Below are 21,687 nucleotides of genomic sequence, written 5' to 3' on the forward strand. Positions count from 1 at the left end.
AGAAGAAATATAGATGCGATGTGTTCTATTGTCTGCAGTGTAAGTGATTCTGTCATGGCGTTAATTCAACATGTCACCACAGTAGAGGAGGCATGGACAGTCTTGAAAAATCAGTACGAGACCACGAATCAGACGCGGATTTAGAATCTGGAGACTCAACTCGTGAACGAGAAACTGTCTGAATCTGAAGCGACAGAGAAGTTCATCACCAGGGTGAAGAATCTGCGCGATCAGATGGCTGCGATTGGCATCACCATTACTAGCGAGAATCTAGCACGAAGGTGCATACGGATTCTCCCACCGAAGTACGACAGTCTTGTTACGGCACTGAATACGCAGAACAGAAATCCACCCCTCAACTTTGAGGATTTTAGCGCTATGCTTCTGGAGGAGAAGATGCATCAAAAGACGAGCACTGGAGAAGATTCGGCTTTCTCGGCTGGATCAAAAAAAGATAAGGATAAGAACTGTGGTAACCCATCTTCTTCTGATGATAAAAAGAGAAAGAAGAAGATCAAGTGCTTCTATTGCAACAAGGCACGACACAAGCAGAATGAGTGCCGAAAGAAGATTGCAGATGAGAAGAACGGAGTAAAGAAAGAGTCCAGCAATAGCGCGCAGGCAATACCAGTAGAGCTGTTCGTAGCAATTGAGGAGATTTGCACGGAGGCAGTTCATGTACCTGCGGATGAACCTTGGATTATTGACAGTGGTGCATCGCGCCACATGACCAGTCGGAAGGATTGGTATACCTCTCTACATCTGGTAGGGAATGACATCCTGGTAGCAGTCGGCAATGATGCAAAATGTCCAACAAAAAGAAAAGGTACGATTGCTCTTAAGTCAGATGGAGTTGTAAAACAGTTGTCCGATGTTCTTTATGTGCCAGATATCAAGAGGAACTCATTGTCCGTTTCTGCGATCACGGATCGGGACCTCAAAGTTCACTTCGATAAGAATGGCGCATAGATTTTGGATCTTCAAGGGAAGGTCATTGGTAAAGTACACAACGCAACAACATCTACGAACTCTCAGCTTTCAATGCTCGAGCCAATGTGAGCAACACTAAGCTATGGCATGAGAGGTTTGGTCATCTAAACCTTAGTTCTTTAAAGGTGGAATGATTGCAGACCTACCAGAAATTACAGATCTGCCTGATGTATGTGAAGCTTGCATGATGGGCAAGTAGCATCAGCAGCCCTTTCCTAAAGAGGCCAACAGGGCAAAGACTCCTCTAGAGCTCGTTCACACGGACCTCTGTGGTCATCTAAACCTTAGTTCTTTAAAGGAGATTAATTGCAGACCTACAAGAAATTACAAATCTGCCTGATGTACGTGAAGCTTGCATGATGGGCAAGCAGCATCAGCAGCCCTTTCCTAAAGAAGCCAACAGGGCAAAGACTCCTCTAGAGCTCATTCACACGGACCTCTATGGAAAGATGGAGACGGAAGCTTTGGGTGGTTTCTACTACTTCATGATGCTGATCGACGACTACAATAGAAGGATATGGATATACTTCCTGAAGACTAAAGATGACGCTTTTAGTAAGTTCAAAGAATGACATGTAATGGTCGAGAAAGAAACGGGGAGAAAGGTGAAGAAGTTGAGATCAAACCGAGATGGAGAGTTCACATCAAGTAAATTCGAAAGTTACTGCAAAAGTCACGGGATCAAGAGGCAGAAACCCCCGCCACATACATCACAGCAAAATGGAGTGGCAGACCGCAAGATGCGCGTCATCTGCGAAATGGACAAGAGTATGATGAAAGGAAAAGATTTGCCAAAGACTTTCTGGGCTGAAGCATGTAACACGGTAGTCTACATTATGAATCGTAGCTACACGAAGACTGTGAACATCTTTATATGTCTTATTACTGCAACAGGGTTCAAGGAGCTTGCATTCCACTCTTCACTGTCTACTTTCAGTGTCATCGTTGAGACAAAAAAAGGAATCTCATTGAAGGACCCACTAAACATCTTTTGTATACCACAGAAATTATTTCAAACACACAAACATCTTGATATGTACCCTTATAGATTGTTAGGAAAAAACCAAGACAAAAGCATAAGATTCACTATGTCCTTATAGTCACTGGGGAAAAGGCAGCTAGCAAAATTCAAATTTTATATTGTTCTGCACCTGGAGCTATTCTCAATGGAAGCTGTTTTGTCCGGAAGTTCATTTGCAAACATCCAATCTCCTGTGAGCAAAGACAATACAATATTTCAATTTTTTCGTGATATACAAAAAAACCACTAGCCACTTTGATGTACTCATTACTATTCGAAGAAGGACCAGCTTGGAAGACGTACCTCCATCAAAATTAACACCTTCACGTGCAGCAACCTGTTGAATGAACATGTTCATTTCTGGTGGCTTTGTTCCCTCTGTGAAGACATAAAAAACAAATAAGAATCTCAAACTCAAATCCTTGATACCACGTATATACCCTCATAAGATTAGAATATGTCAAATCCAAATTTAATAGCTTTTGTATAACAAGAGAAAGAAAGAAAGAAAGAAAGAAAGTTTATTAAAGTCTTCGGGAGACCGTGAAGGTCTATGAGACTAAAGATAACTGATACAATAAGCATAACGGTGGTGGTCTCAAAACGGGCCAACCAACCGTTTCTACAAAAAAGAGGTTATGAAGGACTATGTGTCTAGTCCTGATACAAAAAAATATGTGTCTACCTCCAGATGATACAAAGAAGAAGAAGGGGGGGGCACAAAAAAGTGGGGCAGAGGGGGGAGATACAGTATACATGTGCAGGTGGTGATCGTCAAAGACCAATCATAGAGGGGCCGTCAAATGGGAAATCGGAAAAAACCCTGCGATAGATGATTGGCCTCTGACGTCACGCGGCCTAGTTGAGCTCGGTCGTCAGGGGCGGCGGGTGGCCCTGTGGATGAGGGCAACGGTAACCCCAGTGGGGCGGGCCGAGAGCAGAGACGAGATGTCATGGACCTGGATGCGTGAGTGTCCGCTGACGCAGCTGTCGTGACTCTGGCTCTCGCTCACGCCTGCGTCGTCGGCTAGACTGAAAAGAGGTATCCTGTGGCTGAAAGAAGTCAGTGATAGGCCGCTGGGTGTCCTCACGCTGTGTGTGCTGCTCGTGCCGCCGTGCTCGGAGAGAAGTATCTCAGTGGCGGGTCATCTCATGTAAGAAAGCGGCAAGGCACCGCTGATCCGGGAATTGTAGCATGTGTGGGAGGGAGCCGAATCCGTTGCGGAAGAGGCAGTGGTATCGGCCTCGAATGGCATAATAGATAGGACATCTGAAAGCAAAATGCTCCTCCGACTCGATCTCCTGTAAGTCGCAAAGTGGGCAAAGGCGGTCCTCTCGTGGGATACCCTCTGCGCGTCTACTCTCGATCCGTAATCGGTGTGACGAGACCCTAAACTCACCGAGGGAGATCCGGAGAGCATGTGGTAGATGAAGTTGTGTGTAACCCGAAGGTGTGATGAAGCCCTCCTGTGAGATCTGGAGGCAGTGTCGGCAGTAGAAGTCGAGCTTCACAGGAAGCTCGGAGTGAAGAAACCATGTCCGCCAGGTGTGGAGCTGGAGCAGATCCGCCCGAATGAGCCGGTTGACCTCCTGGTCAGTGGGGGAGAGAGGAGATGGTGGAGCGTCGAGGCTGTACTGAAAAGGAGGCAACCGGTCTAAGTCGAGGCCCAATCGGGTGAACCAACTGGAAAGACAACTATACCAGCATCGCTGGTCCCCATCAATGGATAAGGCCATAAAAGAGGATAGGGCTAACCAAGGTAGGCGGAGGCGACCGTCAGCGGAGGAGCCAAAATCCCTGACTCTGTGGAGGTAGGTGATAGCCTGAAAAGCCGCATCAAGCTGTAGGGGTGAGGCGCCGCGAACTCTGCTAGAATGATCTGGTGTGGTACCAATGGTTTGCTACGAATCATCCGAGCAAACATCAGTATCTGCAGGCGCTCAACTTGAGCCCACTCTGTGTCTGAAAGGTCGACTCCCCACCAAGGGCTACCATACATGCCTGCTGGGCGGACCAAAGAATCAAAAAGGAGAGACTTGGTCCGCGGGTCCTGGAAGTGGGAGTGGTAGCACTGTCGCTCCAGCCTGGCAAGAGCGGCGTATCCCCGGCTGATCCTGGCCTGCATGGCCGGGCGCATCGTGAAGATCGGGCTTGAGAAGACAACGCCCAAGTATGTGTAGGAGTCAACTATCTCAACAAGGTCGCCGGCGAAGAGGAACTGCTCTCGGTGCATAGCGGGTCTGGAAGTGTTGAAGATCATCACCTTGGTTTTCCCAAGGTTGACCTTCAAGTCATGTGTATCACAGAAGGCCTGAAGTCCATCCAAATGTCGCTGAAGACCAGTAGCAGAAGAGGATAGTAGTACTACATCGTCTGCGTATAGGAGAATCTGGATGGCAGTCCCCGCAAGAGAGCAGCCTGCACCTCCGAATGTCCTGATGGTGGTCTCGAGCTCGTCGATGTAGAGGCCAAATAGAGTCGGTGACAAGGGACATCCTTGTTTGACTCCGATAGTGCTCGTGATCTCTGGGGTCCAGCTGGTGCCAATCCTGACCTGCCCCGTCACCCGGTCATAGAGAGCTACTACTGCCCAGATAATCGCCGAGTCGTAGCCTAACTCCTGCAGACGTCTGATGAGTCGGGCGCGGGGAACGGTATCAAATGCCTTGTGGAAATCCACAAAGCAACAATATACTCTCTGTCTCCTGTGTCTGGCCTCCTCAATGATCCCTCTAAGTGTAAAAATGTGATCGTAAGTCGAGTGATCCGTCCTGAAGCCGGCCTGTCCAGATGCCCTGAGCCCCTGTATCTCTGCGCGAGCACTGACCTCGCCATCTAACAATGATGCATATATCTTGGACATAACATGTCCAACCATGCTGGTCCTGTAATTCCCTGGATCCATGGGATCTCCTGCTTTGTGGATGGGTGTGATAGTGTTCAGGGTCCAGGCTCTGGGGAACCCGTGACAGACAGCTTCATTGAACAGTGTTGCCAGGATGGGGGCTAGAGTTTTGATGCCATAGGCAACAAACTCTGTGCATAGGCCCTCATGATCCTCAACTCGACCGTTATGAAGCTTATGTGCTGCGTGGGTGACTCCCTGGGTTGTGAAGAGGATACAAGAATTGGGGCGGGGGGTGGCTGAGAGGTCGGGAGGGGGCTGATCAGGGATATCATAGAGTGTGCGTGCGTAGGTGTGGCAGAGGGAAGTGTCCGTGAGGTGGAGGGGGATCGGCGTTCTAGGAATTTCCTCCAAAAATCCTTGGAGTTGCTACTAAACAGAATGTTCAATAGCGTATCCTCATTCTGGCGCAGGAAGGCTAGCTTCTTGCGACAGACTAGTCGACGATAATCCCTGGTGAGACGTGGGTTGGCCCTAGCGTTTCGCTGGGTTGTGAGTCGGAGTGTGCGGCGTAATGCTTTGCACTCGTCATCATACCATCTGTTGCAAGGGGTAGAGCCAACGGGTGGGGGGCGGGTGGACCGGGCAGTGGAAGGAAAGATGTGGCGGGCTGCATTGTGAAGGGAGTGGGTGATAAGGGTGGCTCGGTGATCTAGAGAGGGTATGGTGCCTATGTGTCTGAGGAGGGAGGCTAGGTGGGCTGAGTAATAAGGTAAGAGGTTATGATCGAAGTGTATATCATGATAGGTAGTATAGTGCGGGGTGTGGCTGGGAGGGGCTCGGGACGCAAGTATATGAAAGAAAAGGTAAGTGTGATCGGCTCCTAGGAGTAAGGGTGCAGTGCGGAAGTCAGTGATCTGTGGGGCTAAAGCAGGAGATCCCAGAATATAGTCGACAACACTGGCTCCTCCGCCATGTGGGAAACATGTGAAACTAGAGGAGGCAGGCCACCGATCTAGTCCATTGTAGATGACCAGATCATGTATACGTCCAAGGTCCAAAAGAGCCTGCCCATACCCAGTAACGGGAGCGCGACTGTCAGCCGAGGAGCGAGGTAAGCCCGAGTCCTCTGTGTCCATCTCAGATAATAGGACCGGATCTGAGTGAAAATCCAGGAGTGATGTCTGACGTGTACCTGTCCTTGCGTTGAAATCCCCAACTAGGAGGACCTCTCCGCGTCTGGAGAACTCCACAATGTCTGAGTAGAGATCTAGATAGGGGGATACCCCCGTATCCTCGCGAAGCATCCGTGCGAAATGTGACGTCTCAGGAGGAAAATAGCAGACTGCAATAAAGAGGTCGCGTGTGGAGGGGCGTCGGAATCAGAGCCATAGGTAACGAGCATGGGCATCCCGTCTAACCACAGATGTCAAGCTCGTGAGCACTGAGCGAAGGAGTACTGCAACTCCGCCTGACCCTCGGACCCCCCCAGTATATATGGTCTCCTCACGGAATACTGACTCCCAGGTATAGCCATTGACCAAGGGGAGAGGGCGCTCGGGGCTCTCATGTGTCTCTGTATAGAAAGCGATGTCGCGTCCAGTGTATGACTCTGAGAAGTTCCCAGGGTCAGACCATAGGGTACCATTACAGTTCCATACGGTGCATGCCAAGGGTATTGTGTGCTGAGTCTGAGTCTCATAGACCATGTCTCCCTATTTGGGGGGGGAGTCTGCTACCATGTCTGGAGTACTTGGTGGGGCTCGGCGGCCATCTCGGACGACAGCCCACTTCCCCTCCTGACGGGCTACATCTCGCTGCTGAAGCAGGGTGCGCCGCTCTTCCACCTGCATAGGTGTGAGATCCTCATCCATGAAGATAGTAGGGTGGTCCCGTAGTGTAGCACGCTGCCTGAGTGCTGCAAGTCGAGCCTGAGTATCCCTGAATCGGATGATGAGTGGCTGTGGGCGCGTGGGATCCCGTCCTGTGCGCCATGCATGTTCGATCCCATGCTCGACGAGGAGGTCACAAAAGCAGTCGCGTCCGCTAAGGGGGTGAGTGAATCTGCACGGGGGATACCTCGTACTCGGATGTTGAGAGCCTTACTGGCCCTCTAATCCTGCTCGGCGATGGTGGCTGAGGCTGCTTTGGGTGCCCGACTCGCAACGTCCACCCATCTGGTAGTCTCCGCAATAGCAGTCTCGATAGTAGCGATCCGCTCCTCTACCTCTGGTGTAGTGCGCGGGGCCGCTGTGACTGTAGCAGTGAGAGAGACCACCTCCTGACGGAGGTGAGTGATCTCCTGGCGCATGCTCTGAATAAGCTGGTCTTGTGCTACGGTGTGATCCCGTAGTCGATGTAGCTCCGCAAAGATGTAATCTATCGTCTTAGGTGGGACCCGGGGGGTTGCAAACTGGGACATGGCGTATGGTTGTGGAGGCGTGGGAAGAAGCGAGTTTGTATCAGGAGATTAAACAAAATTGAGAGTAAAAGACAAAACAATTGTTTAAACTGAGTAAGTAAAGCTACAGTTATTTTCTCGTCATTACCCACGCATAAGCTGCCATCTGGGTTTCAAAAGATTCCTTGATAACAAAATTCGTTCCATTATATCATAGCAGCCTCCACAGCCACAAAATAAGTGTGCAACTTTCAAAGCAAATTCATAAACGTTACAGACAAGATTTTAAAGTGTGTGTTAGTTTTGCAAGCCATCTCCAGTCAGGATATTTTAAGGCAACAGGTGCGGTAGATGATGACTGTGGATCAACGCAATCGTGATTCCATTTTGATGTCAAGAACAATAAAAATATCCATGGCAGAGCAAAGAAATGACAAAATGTGAGATCTAAGAAAGATTAGGAATCTAAGCATATACAGGAGTCAGAACAGCATTGAAGGCCAAGACTACAAGGATACCCTGATCTCAGCATGAAAAGAATACAAAACAGAATAACATATGGTCATAAATCAGAGAACCCACTTACAAACCAGTCTGATCCATTCAAGGATACATGGATGCTCAAGCTCCTTAAATAGAAAACAGAAAGTGCAGTTATTTATCTCACCCCAATTCATAATCCATAGTAGGGGCTAGCTGTTATGGCCTCCCCATCCACCTTGTGAGGGCCCAATATTGGTCATCAACCAAAATTGAACATATGTTCTACACATCCACACACAAGCACCATGAGCTTCCCTTTATACAACAGCCATACCTTTTCTGCAACTCTAGCCCTATCTACAACCTTGAGATTGTATTACAACAAAGGGCCACTCTTTTCACTAGAGCTCATAAACTCTTGTCACACAGGCACTGCACCTAATATGTCACGCACTCTGCAAGTATTGCATCTAGTGCATGTGTTTGATGTATTCTGATTGGACACAATGTGTCAGTGTGCCCCATAGGATGGGCTGAAACCTTGGCTTCTATGAGAAGCCACCAAGAGGCTTCAAACCTCACATCTCCTCAATTAGGTTAGATATATGATGGGTTCATTGTTTATTTTGCAGCCCAGTTGCTGCATCTCTTGTTTGGTGCATCCATTGTAGCCAGTGATTGGCATTGCATTTGTAGCAGCTCCATTGTGTGCATTGATTCTACATATGTGACTGTGGGACGGCATCATAGTCTAATGGGCCTCCCATGTGTTCTTTCATGATGTGCATTGATACCTATGTGATTGTGGAAGGGCATCACAGTTTCGTGAGCCTCACTGTTTTCTTTCAATGGCAACAGTAGTAGTTAACTCTTCTCCAGCAAAGACGACGTTGCTTGTCATTGACGAGATTGAGGGTCAGTAAAAAAGGGGAGACTCATGTGTTTCCCACCATGTTCCAATTCTACCGCTAGGTTACTGGCAATTCCAAGAGTTTGAAGGACGTCATCTCCACCAAAGCAATCTTGCACACTTGGCTTCTTTCATCTATAGATACACTTGTCTTGAATGGTACATTAACCAACCAAAGTGTTGGAAGCAACATGGAGGCCAAATTAGCCATCCTAAAGATTTCCAAGTGGATTGACAACAGGGCTGCACCGAACAAGTAATAAATATCATCCTAGGAGCCTGATGGTGGCACCAATTTGAGGTCCGACCCAACTATCAAACCAAAGCTCTGGATCTCACCATTCTAATCACGGCTGTGAAGTTTATTCCTTAGCTTCGAGATGTTCCATCCAACTGACCAAGGATATATGTGAAGGTGAGTAAGTTTACCTGGACTACATCAATTCCGCCCCATGAAACCATCAATCACCAACCCACAGTGCCATCCTTACCCCCAATTCGGCCGAAGGATAACCGCATTGAGCTCATCCCAGGAGGCCTAAGCACCCCTACCAACTCAGCAAATCCATGGAGAAGGAAGAAACTTCCTCTGAAGTTTTCTAGGTTATCCTAAACACCCTTGTGTCTACAGGAGTAGCCAAGAAAGGAGCCCCAAGAGGGCCCCAAAGGCAGCTCTACAACAAGAGAAATGGGCTGGGGGAAGGCCCCTTTTATGGGCGGCCTCATGCCCCTCCCTAGGCAGCCTAGAGGGCCAAGAACGTGGCCCAACCAGCCAGCCAACCAGCTGTCAAAGTCAGCTAATGTACCACCTGTTCAATTCTCCCTAGCCAACGATCAATCATGGGGCAGGCACTCAATTATTCCTCCCAGCCAATTCTCAGTGACAGCAAACTCTCATAACAACCACCTTACGTGAAGGCTCCACTTGCATATTCCACCAAGCCCCAATTCCCTAGATGGATCTAGTATGCCACATGTCTACATTCTACAGTACCTCTTAAATACATATTCACTACTCTCTTGGGATATCAATTTATTCACTTGCCCCTAGGCACATCTTCCACTTAATGCATTTAAGACCCATTGCCTTAGACCCATCTATTCAGTGCCTTGTCACCCTCATCAAGGACCTTGACATTAACCCCTTTTACCATTTACATGAAGCCCAAATAAATATAATACAAACATTGATCCTTTACGAAGGAAAAATGTCGACTGACCCTTCTGAGGTCATGTTGCCTCAACTTGAGCGTAACATTCCTTCCCTCTTCAGGCATTAGCGTCCTCGATGATAAAGTTTGGGAACACTCTCCGTAACTGGTATACGGATTCCCAGGTAGCTTCTGATAGAGGTAAACCAATGCCATGCAACCAACACCGTGAGTATCTTCCAACTGCGTACTTGCATTGTTTCTCGGTCCAAGATTCTTGTTGGTTTGCGTCCTGCATTATCCTCTATCTCCTGAAACAAAACAACACCCTCGAATAGTAAGTCACCTGTATGCAAAAATTTCTTTAAACGAGAAACATGAAACACTGGGTGCACCTTACAACCCTGTGGTAATTCTAATTTATAGGGTAATAACTTAGCACACTCTCCTGCGATCAAAGACTTTGAGTGCAAAGGAACTCTAAGAAAAACTTTTTCTCCTTCCTTAAATTCTCTAATGGATTTGTTTTCATTCGCATACGCCTTAGCTCTATCCATAGCTTGGCGGATGTTAGCTCTCACAAGTGATAGCGTCTCCCGCATCTAAACCACAAAGTTCGCAGCACTAGGCACTTTCTGAGGTACTCCAATTGTAGTTGGATTCGCTGGTCTATAACCGTAGTTCAGCTCATACGGACTAAACCCTGTAGAGGAATGTTTTCTATCACTGTAGGCAAATTCTAACAGTGGCAACCATTTGTCCCATGTATGTTGCCTCGATGACACATATGCTCTAAGCATATCCTCTAAAATTTAGTTGATTCTTTCCGTCTGACCATCCATTTCTCGATGATCCCCACTACTCATTCTTAACTCAATCCTTAGTGTCTCAAACGCTGCAGTTCAAAAATGACTGGTAAGTTTGACATCTCTGTCTGACACTATGGATTTGGGCAATCCATGCAAACAAAATATATGTTTAATAAACAAATCCGCTACTTGCGGGGCACTAACAGACTCTCTAGTTGAAATGAAGTGAGTCATCTTGGTAAGACAATCAACTACCACAAGAATAGAATCATATCCACCTTGTGTCGTAGGCAAACCTATAACAAAGTCCATGGAAATGCTCTATCACCTACCTAGTGGTATTTCCAAAGGTTGTAAAAGTCTGGTTGGCTTCACCCGCTCTGCCTTACTTACCTGACATGAAAAACAACGTGTCACATATTCATGAATATGTTTTTTCATTTTCGGCCAAAAGAAATCTCGCTTCAGGAGATCATATGTTTTCTCGACTCCTGCATGTCCCGCACATGGGCTATCATGGCATTGTTGAATGACTCTCTGCCTGAGATCATTCTAACTAGATACTACTACCTTGCCATTTCTTTTCAGCATACCATCACTTATGGTATATCTTGCATAAGTTTGGCCTTTTCTGGATGCCAGGTCACCCTTTTCCTCGGATTTGAATACATGAGCCTTAGGCCAAAGGCTCTGGACGAACTTGTCCACCTTTTGAATTTCTCTAATCTCGGTCATTACAACACTCTCTAATACCGTGAAACTCATATTATGCATAATGCCTGACAACGCATCAGCAACTTTATTATCCTTCCCTCTTCGGTACCGAATCGTCAAGTTAAACTCTTGAATGAGTTCTACCCACCTAGCTCGGCGGCCTCTCAAGTCAGGTTGTTTACAAAAATGTTTCAGAGTATCATGATCACATCAACATAAAACTCTGATCCATATAAATAATGTCTCCATGTTTTCAGAGCATGGATAACAGCATACAACTCTAATTCATGCGTTGGCCAATTTTGTTGAGAGGGAGAAAGTTTCTTGCTTTCAAAGGCTACTGGCCTTCCCTCTTAGAGTAGAACTGCTCCTACCGCAATGCCACTTGCATCGGTTTCAAAGAAAAAGGGTTTCTCGGGATCAACTATTTTTAACACCGGTCCTGAGACCACAGCTTGTTTTATGGTGTTAAAACTCTCATGTTGATTCTGTCCCCATGTAAAAGATACTTTATCTGAGGTCAGATCAATCAATGGCGATACTATTCTGATAAATGGCGATGCTATTCTGATCAATGGCAATACTATTTCAGAATATCCTTTGATATGTCTTCGATAAAACTGGACAAATCCCAAGAATGATCGCAAAGAGGTCAAACTCTAAGGGATAGGCCAAGTCAGTATTGCAGCCACTTTCTTTGGATCCATTTCTACCCCCTCAGGAGTAATAATGAATCCTAAATATTCAAGTCTTACCGTACACAATACAGTTTTCTTTTTATTTACATAAAGATTGGCTGTATTGAACACTATTCTTAAGTATTCGTGATGCTCAGCAATACTTTTGCTGAACACAAGAATATCGCCAATAAAATATACTACGAACTTCTCGATATACAGACGTAGCAAATCGTTCATAAGCATGACGAATAAAGCTGGAGCATTGGTAAGTCCAAACAGCATTACCAAAAACTCATAATGTCCAAACCTGCTTCTAAAAGTGGTTTTATGTACATCCTCGGCTCTAATACGGATCTGATAGTAGCCACATTTAAGATCTATCTTACTGAAAATTACGGCCCCATGAAACGCATCTAGCAAATCATCGATCCAAGCCATCGAATACATGTGCTTAATAGTGATATTATTCAATGCTTTGTAATCTATACAAAGGTAAAAAGTATCATCTTTCTTTTTTTTAATATCACTTGCGAAGCAAAAGGTGAGAAACTGGGTTGAATATGCCCCAGCTTGAGGTATTCTTCTAGTTGTCTTCGTAGCTCCGCTTCTTCGATAAAACTTAATCTATAGGGAGGTCTATTTACAAGCTATGCCCCCGGGATTAGTTCAATCTTATGTTGAACATTCCGCTTTGGAGGTAACCCATAAGGTAACACATCCCTAAAACAATCAAAGAACTCCTCTGCTATTTGATCAACCAGCTTCTCCATTTTGGGTAACATTAGTGCTAGCCGAAGAACCATCAATCGGCTCTACCGATGCTGTACAAAGAAACAAAAAATCTTCTTGAGCTTTTCGAACTTCCATTACGGAAACCAACAGTCCTTGAGGTAAATCTTTTTCACCTCGTAAGACATACAACACATCATTCATCTTGAATTGATAAATGTGCTTTTTCCAATCTATGGTTGGATTCTTTCCTAGAATGCCAAGTCTTACCCAGGGCTATGTCTGCATGAGCAAGCTTTGTCATTTCAAAATCAAGCTTCTCAACATAGTCCTGAATTCGAAGTTCCAAATGGGTAACCCTTTGATCCCATACTTCAGTTGAAATCATGTCTGCCATTCTGATTATATATGCATAGTCAGATCGGCTATTCAGCGTCATGATTGACTACTTGTCCCTTCATCTTAATTAACTCCGTAGCGTTAAAGGCTGTATACCCCATTGCTGCAGGCTTTGATAGGACATTATCATGTGCACCGGTTACTAGCTTAGCAACACACACACATAACAAAATAGGTACTGACCTTTGAGAAGATCCCGCTAGCTGAATCTACATCTGTTCTGCTCTGGGACTTTTCTCCATTTCCACGTTGCATTCTGAGATCACCATCTCAGCCATCCGACGATGCTTGTTTCATGGACAATCTTTCCACTGATGAGGCTGAAGGCATCCAAAACACAAGCCTTCTCTCCTCGCTTTTTCTCTTTGCTCTAGGTTCAAAAAAGACTTTGACCAAGCTTGGGCTGCCATTGGTGTTACTTTTCTTTTCACTCCAATGGTGGTACTTGGTTTACGAGTCTCAACTGGCTTCGCTTGCTTGGCTTGACCACTAGGCTGTGAGGCACTCCCTTTGCTAATCCACTTCTTAAACCTAGTTTTCTTCGGGTACTCATAGCGAGTCCCAACCTGCACAAACCCACTTAGTCTGTTCCCTTTAGCATCCTAATAGTTCAGGGCTATGGCAATTGCTTCATCTAGCGTGTTTGCATACTTAGCCCGAACTTCCATCTTGATCTGATCATTCAATCTTTTACCTGGATTGACTGAGATAGAGGTTCATAAACTTTCATTACACTTTCTCTGCACTTATTAGTGTATTCCGCCACTGATAAATTTCTCTAACGAAGGTTTTGATACCGATCCCAAGCTCGGGATGCTTCATCAGGAGGTAAACAGTGTTTTCTAAATTCTTTTTTAAACCCCTCCCAAGTAGTGGATGCCACTCCATCTTTCTACTGTTTTATCCACCACCTATCCACTGCCTCATTAAACATATGGGTGGCCTCGCAAAATTTCTTCATATCATTCTTGATTTCACAAATGGCGAAGGCCTCATCCCATTTGTGTAACCAGGTCTCTATGATATCAGAAGTACGGTCAGACATCCGACCAGAATACTTTCTAGCCTATAATTGGCAATATTCGGCACCTTAGTCCTCCTAGCCTCGACCGTATGAACACTGGATTCAAGCTCCATTGGAGCTTTACCCTTCTCTTCACGAGATGGTCTAGCAGACATACTATGAACCATTTTTCTGAGCTCCGATTGCCCTACATTTGCTTGTAATTGTTGCATTAAAATATGTTGCAAGGCATCCTCCAATAATGCAATTCCACCAAATAGTGTATAGCCTGCTAGATGCAACACCTGCGGGGTCGGTTGGACTGTCGATTCTACGGGATCCACCCTTGAAGCTTCTTCTTCCACTTCCATTTAGGTCCTTTTTTTTAAAAAAAAAATAAATAGCACTCTATATAAACTGTAAGTACAAATTGTCACAACTTCCCTATGCTAGGGAATGCCTGCAATCCAAACAACTACAACTTCGCAATTGAAAGAACCATGCCTTCCCTATACTAGGAAGATATCAGTAATCTTTAGTAACAGGAGATAACCAAACCCACAATAAAATTTCGAAACTCAAACAACTCCAAGGCATTAAAAAATAGAAAGCTCCATGGTCCAAACTTCAGTGTTTAGGCTCCTGATCGCCTCTATTTGACACCATGCCACTTCAATACATCCAAATCCACTCAAAAGCGCCTCTAAACTGATTTTTCGTCCATATTCGGACGGAAAAAAACGGGATTCCGTCAGTGATCAACGAAAATTCCTTAATCAATTTTTTTTTTTAAATTCTCTTTGGCAAACTGTATTGCAACCACGCTCCCTGTAAGCCACTCCCAATCTGTATTTATGATTTGGAAACCACCTGCCTTTACGTTGGATTCAAGAGAAGATCAGCCGTTATAAACAAATACCCACTCTCCAGCCTCTCTTTTTTTGTTACTGCACACGAGGCTCCCAACAGACTAAGGTTGGTGCGTTGCTAAACAAATGAGTTGTGCAATGAACAGCCATGTGGGCATAGCATCCGTCAACCACACGATCACGAACGAGTTCACCAACCACCTGCAAACTAATACCATAACAGTGACGTGAACTCCTGCATCCATGCAATCTCCATGGTCTGACAGGCTCCCCACAAATCTCTCGACCTTTCAACGTTTGCTCAAGCTTAAGGTGGATAACGATAGAGAGCTTCTTTTTCAGACACACACTACGCAGGCGTCATGCAAATTTAAGGTAGCAATACCAACCACCTCATACGCTTCACCCATCACACCCTCCTTAAAAGCGGGCAACCCTTTCACGTCCAGATTTTCCTACTTGCAGCCGTGGATATTACGATCATCTACCTTTCAAGATAATCTCAACATCACCATTCTAGCATCCCGACGCAGGTATACGTTCATACATAGAGAGCTCGATGACCATGCCTTCCTACACCTTCGTAACCTAACACTCTGATACCAAATGTCAAAGTCAGCTAACGTACCACCTGTTCAATTGTCCCTAGCCAAAGATCAATCACGAGGCAGGCACTCAATTTTTCCTCCCAGCCAATTCTCGGTGACAGCAAACTCTCAAAACAACCACCTTACGTGAAGGCTCCACCTTGCATATTCCACCAAGCCCCAATTCCCTAGATGGATCTAGTATGCCACCCGTCTACATTCTAGGGTACCTCTTAAATGCATATTTACTACCCCTCTCTTGGGATATCAATTCATTCACTTGCCCCTAGGCACATTTCCCACTTAATGCATTTAAGACCCATTGTCTTAGACCCATCTAGTTAGTGCCTTGTCACCCTCATCAAGGACCTTGACATTAACTCCTTTTACCATTTACATGAAGCCCAAATAAATAAAATACAATCATTGATCCTTTACAAAGGAAGAATGTCAACTAACCCTTTCGAGGTCATGTTGCCTCAACTTGAGCGTAACACCAGCAAACTGGCTGGTCAACCAATTTAGGCTGGTTGGGGCCAGCCAACCAGGCCCTACAGCGCAAATTTGCCATATTGATTTGGACTTTGTCACAAGCCTTTCACCCATTATTGGTTCTAAGAACACCATGGCTGTTTGACCATTGTGGACAAGATTCCATGCAAGGACAAGATTAACACAAGCCATAGTTAGGTTGTTTCCCCATTGGCAATATCCTATATCAAGGTCCTATTAAGAAGGATCTTGAACGTTTTCAAGGCGGCTTCATAGAGAGTGCCACCCATGTTGGTAGAATGGGTGTTGTTGAGCATCCCTTGAACCAATGAACAAAACTGTTGCCACCCAGACTATGTATCTACGACAACATAACACATCAGAATATCAAAAGCCAACTGGTTGTAAATCTCAGTCTGGCCATCGGCCTGAGGATGCAAGCTATGGGAAACATTTATCTTTGTATAAAGTTGTCAAGCAGAGCTCTCCAAAACTGACTAGCAAATTTGGAGTCATTGTTTGACATAACGGCCTTGGAAATGCCTTGAGAAGCAAGTCGCATTATGAAGTTTTATGACTACTCATGGAGTCAATCAAAGACAGCATTGCCAAAGCCCATGAATCTTACCACACCAAGACCACCAAGCACTAACAAGATGTTGGATACAAGGATAGTGGGTCTATCTCTTGATCGTAACGAAAAGATTCAAGCAGATTTTACAGATGTGTCCAAAACTATCGCATCATAACTTTGAACCCTTTTCCAATCATATAAGTTATTATACAACATAGACCATACATCCAGCCATAGTTGCAAGGAAGCGTTTGCAAATGTTTGCATGCTTGTCCTAATTGAAACAAAAGTGGGTACTTTACAAACCCGCAATTTTTAATAGATGCATTTAGTATTTCAACTCCAGGCTACTAAAATTCAGGCATCCTCATCGAGACCCAACTACTATCAAACTACATATAAAGGCTGAAGTATGCAGGTTGCAGATCAGCAATCATGCTCAAGTGTCATTTCCTCATGTCCATCATCCTCATCCCCTCCATTGGTGAAGCATATATATACCTTTGTATGACTAGAATATATCCAATCATACAGATTTAGATTTTTGTTATAAAGATTTCTTTTAGATTTTTAGTTGTTGCAGTCTTTGCACCAGCATAAGATAATTCAATATAGTTGAACAACTGATCACTACTTGGACGAAAATTCAAAGAATTTGCATGTCCACTAAGGTGATGCATATATATACCTTTGTGAGACTAGAAAATATCCAATAATACAAATTTAGCTTCTGATTTAAATAAATAAAGAAATTCTATTTTTATTTTTTGTTGTTGGAGCTTCTGCACCCACGTAAGCTAATTTGATATAGTTGAGCAACTATTCACCCCTTGCACGAAAATTCAAAGAATTTGCATGTCCACTAAGATGATAGAAAAATATACCTTTGTAGCACCTGCGTAAGACAATTCGATATAGTTGAACAGCTGATCACCACTTGCACAAAAATTCAAAGAATTTGATATCCACTAAGGTGAGAAAAATATACCTTTGTAAGACTAAAATATACTGCTAGGTGAAGCATGCTCAAAAAAATATCAAGTTTGCACAAATGCTTGCAAACATTTGCTAAAGCATGCAAAATTCAAATGTGTTTGTTTGCAACTACACATCCAGTATTCCGCGTGTCTTGGCCCAAGCCCTATATGGGCCCAACACTAACAGTGGTACCATATGTGGAGCATTTTGACTACAGAGCTATGTATCTAGTCATGCCATGGACGTTAGAGTCCATGACGTCCACTTTTGCTGAAGCTAGAACTAGCAAAGATAAAAAGTCCTCCTTATATGCTGTAAGGAAGTGAGGATAATCGATGAAGTCCTCATTGACCCATGGTACTCTGTGGGAACTTGACTGGGAAAGTGTCGGTGGTTAGCAGTACCTTTCTTAAACTACAAAGTCCACTCTGGCTCACGTCAATGAACTAGCAACATTTACAGGTGGATGTAGTATAGCAGAAGCAATGCATTAGTGACATAAGTGCTGATGTCAAAAGTAAGGAGGTTGACATCTATAAGACATGCTAACATGACCAGTCAGCCAGCAATAGGTTGGGTCAGCTCCTGATACAGTCTGCAATAGACCAATTGGCTGGGCAACAGACCAATCAGCAAGATCTGTCCTGAAATCCTATGTAACTGGCTGTTTTCCCTCGTCCCAACATCAGCTCCGACAACAACCTAGCCTACATCAACAGCACTCAACCTCCAGCAGCCTATAGGAGGACCAACAGGGCCATATCATCAATTAGGGAGAAGGAGAATAGGAGCAGCCTACCTAAGTCCATCTCCATCCTACAGGAAGAGACAACCCTTCATCTACAGTTGTATCTTAGCCTGTTGGCCACATATTCTCAGCCTATTGGCGAACGAAAACAATCATAAATACTTACTACAAAGAAGAGGGGTGAAAGGGTTTTGGGGCATAAAACCTGTGATGGGACACAGACAGTTATGGGTACATGTGGTTCGCTAAGGTCTCCTAGCAATGGCCCTGCGACGAACCAGTGCCACTATCATGGCAATCGGCCATGTCTCCAATCTGGTAAGCACGGAAAGGAAGGTCCCCTAGTCCAATCTATGTCTCAACCTGCTATGGCTGTTAGAAATCGACCAACAGACGGTACGCACAACGGAAGACTGATAAGTTAGCCCAGGAGCTCACACAGGGTGTGTGGGGAGTGGAATCACAAACTTCTTAAAGTTATGTGCGTCAAATAGATGTGCGGACTCATCAATAGACAATGATCCAGCCAGATATTGAAGCTACCAAAAGAATATATATTTCCCTCCAAAACTATGGACACAATACAAAGAGAGATAGATCCAAAGTCCCACCAAAGTGTGCTCCTTTGATCTTACCACGTACTTCTACTATTTTTCAGATAGCTCTGGAACTTGAGCCGCCATGCTCCACCTCGAGCGTATGTAGACTCTCCGTTCAGATCCCTTCCACCTTGCTGTCCGGAAGCCAGCCTAGGTGGGCAGCACCTTCAGCTCAGTCTGCAGCCTTATGTCAGCCTCATTCTCCTCCTGTGTGTAGGTCCAAGGGTGCGCTTACTGCTGCTGCTGTCTGCTCCCCAACTGCTGCTCCAAGTGAATGATGTTATGATGCCCAAGTGCCTCTATTTATAGGCCACAAGGGCCCCTTAAAATGGCTGACTGGAGCAGGCCTGCTGGCCGACTCAGTCTTTAGGAGTCCCGCCCCCACCAGCCCTTTATCTTGGGCTGTGGGCAGCTCTCCTTGGGCTGTGTGCCCTCTGCATTAAAGTAGGGGCCCAGCCCCCTTGTTTTGTGTGCCAGCTGCCTCCACACACCCCCATGCATGGGGATGTGGACTGGCCTATGTGACCAACCAGCATACCTCGCCCAATATATGCAGGGTGCTGCCCACTTCAGCCCCTCCCTCCCTTGTCTGCATTGTGCCTCTGTTCCAGCATCATGGTCCTCTGCATCTGCTCCCACCCCTCCGTACAGGCCCATACTGTTTTGCTGTCAGCCTCTTGTCTGCTGCAGATCCATTCAGCCCACAGACCTTGCTTCAGGTCGCTTTTGTCCCTCCACGTATGTGCCTTGGGTCGCTGCCCATGTGGCAGCCCCTTCTCTTTCTCTATGAGTCGCTGCCCATGTGGCAGCCCCCTCTCCACCTTTGTCTCTTCTTTGGGCAGAGCTTGCCCTAGCTCTCCCTCCCCCATGCTCTCCTCATTTGGCGGCTTACAGATGGGGAGGTGACCTTTCCAACAATGGCGAGGCTGATGTGCCTCCCCCTCTGGTCCGCAAGCCCAATCTCCCTGAACACTATTGTTCCGTGCTCTAACTGGAGTTTGATTGTGCATCCTGGTCTCGCTTCTGTGATCTGCGCAAATGCTCCCTGTGTCGAACGATCTCATGGATGAAAGCGCCAAGAACCTCTAATCTAGGTAAGACAAAGGCTGAATAGGGACCCGAAACCATCCCTGTAGAGGCAATGATAGCAACCTCTAATCTCACAGTACATCTGTTGATCTGACCAAAGAAATCGCCCTATGGTGAAGGCGCCATACTGTCTAATGCGGTAGAGATACGTGATAACATGAAGCGCTGCATCAAGCTAAGGACTATCGGATGTGGGATTGAAGGCTTTCTACGAATCATATGTGAAAACATGAGTACCTGAAGCAAGCCCACTCTACCCAACAAGGGCTCCTTGGTCTGACCAAAGAGTTATAGAGAAGAGTCTTGGTCCGAGGGTCCTGGAAGGAGTGAAAGCACTGCTGCTCGAATCAGTAATGCTGGTCGCATTGTGAAGATTGTGCCGGAGAAGGGGATCCCGAAGAATGTGTAGGATGCAACCACCTCCACCGGCAAGCCCTCTAAGATGAAATGCTCTCTATGCATGGCTGCCCGGGACATGTTGAAGATCATCACCTTGGTTTTACCAAGGTTTTTCCCCCTAACCACAGTCCAATCCCTAACTACGGTTAGTGGATAGGATAAGGGTTTTGTCACTTAGACAAAACCCCTCACTCTTTCTTGTACTACTCACTTCTTCTGTTCAGTTATTCTTGCTCTCTACTCTCCCTTGTTCTCACATGTGGGATCAGAGCAGGACAAGCTCTTGAACCAGCTTCTCCTGCCCAAGCTCCTAGCTTTCACCGCTTGTCTCCAACCCGCTCCAGCTCATGTTCTCCTGCAGCTATTCCGTACAGTTCATACGACTATACGGATTACCTACCTACGTCCGTACTGCTCCTCCCCCGTACAAGTGCACGCATTCCATACCAACACCGCTGCTCGTCATCCATACACGCGTATAGATTCCATACATCTGATGTCTCAGCGTCCCCATCTTGTACACCCATACAGATTCTGTACCTGCCAGTCACCGTATCACAACCCCGTACAACCATCAACTGCATTCCGTACTATGCCATCAGTACCGGCCGTCCGTACTGCTGCAGGCATTCTGTACAAGCTTCGCCATTAGCTGTTCGTACAACTCCCGTCAACTGCACCGTATAGCCGTACGACTGTTCCCGTACAAGTGCAAATTTGTCGTATTTTTGTATGTTGACCGTACACTGTACGGTTCTGGTTAGCTGCAACATTCCATACAATTTGCCGGCTCTTGTCCTCTTGAAGGCGCATTTTGCCTTAAGCCATTCTTTGGCTGTGGATTCAATCAGGTATTTTTGTGTAGCAGGTGGAATTTTGGGGCTTTTGCAGGAGATGTGGAATTTGGGTGACATTTGGGGCTTCTAGTGAACTTGCCACAATTTCACTCAATTTCAGCTCAAAGATTGGGACTTTTGGTTTTGAACTGCAATTTCTGGCATTTTTAGGGCTTTCAATTAATTTGCTCTCTTTTGGATGAAATTTCCCTGAAGAAATTGGGGCTTTTGGGATTCGGATGCAATTTGGCAGTTGAAAGATCATTTGGGAGATTTGCAAGCAGTTTTGGACTCAGTGTGAGTCAAATTGTAGACTTTTGCCACTTTTTGCAGATATTCTTTGCAGATTGGCATTTACAGATCATTGTGGTAAATTTCAA

At 45.7% G+C, this 21,687-nt stretch overlaps 1 protein-coding gene across 3 annotated transcripts in view; it reads right to left on the reverse strand.

The window, feature by feature from the left end:
• The window catches only part of LOC147887704 (NADH:ubiquinone oxidoreductase, 17.2kDa subunit), a 54,790-nt gene that overhangs the window by 11,133 nt on the left and 21,970 nt on the right, over positions 1–21,687 (reverse strand). For all 3 annotated transcript variants that reach the window (XM_087393633.1, XM_087393632.1, XM_087393634.1), the window contains 2 exons: positions 2,315–2,389; positions 2,142–2,202 (listed from right to left, as the gene is read on the reverse strand). In XM_087393633.1, the coding sequence (XP_087249759.1) occupies positions 2,142–2,202; positions 2,315–2,389 (136 nt within the window). The remainder of the gene's footprint in view (positions 1–2,141; positions 2,203–2,314; positions 2,390–21,687) is intronic.

The sequence above is a fragment of the Dipteris shenzhenensis genome, chromosome 22 (genome assembly GCF_047967505.1).
Source record: "Dipteris shenzhenensis isolate YYH24624 ecotype China chromosome 22, Dip_SZ_1.0, whole genome shotgun sequence".
Taxonomy (NCBI): Eukaryota; Viridiplantae; Streptophyta; class Polypodiopsida; order Gleicheniales; family Dipteridaceae; genus Dipteris; species Dipteris shenzhenensis.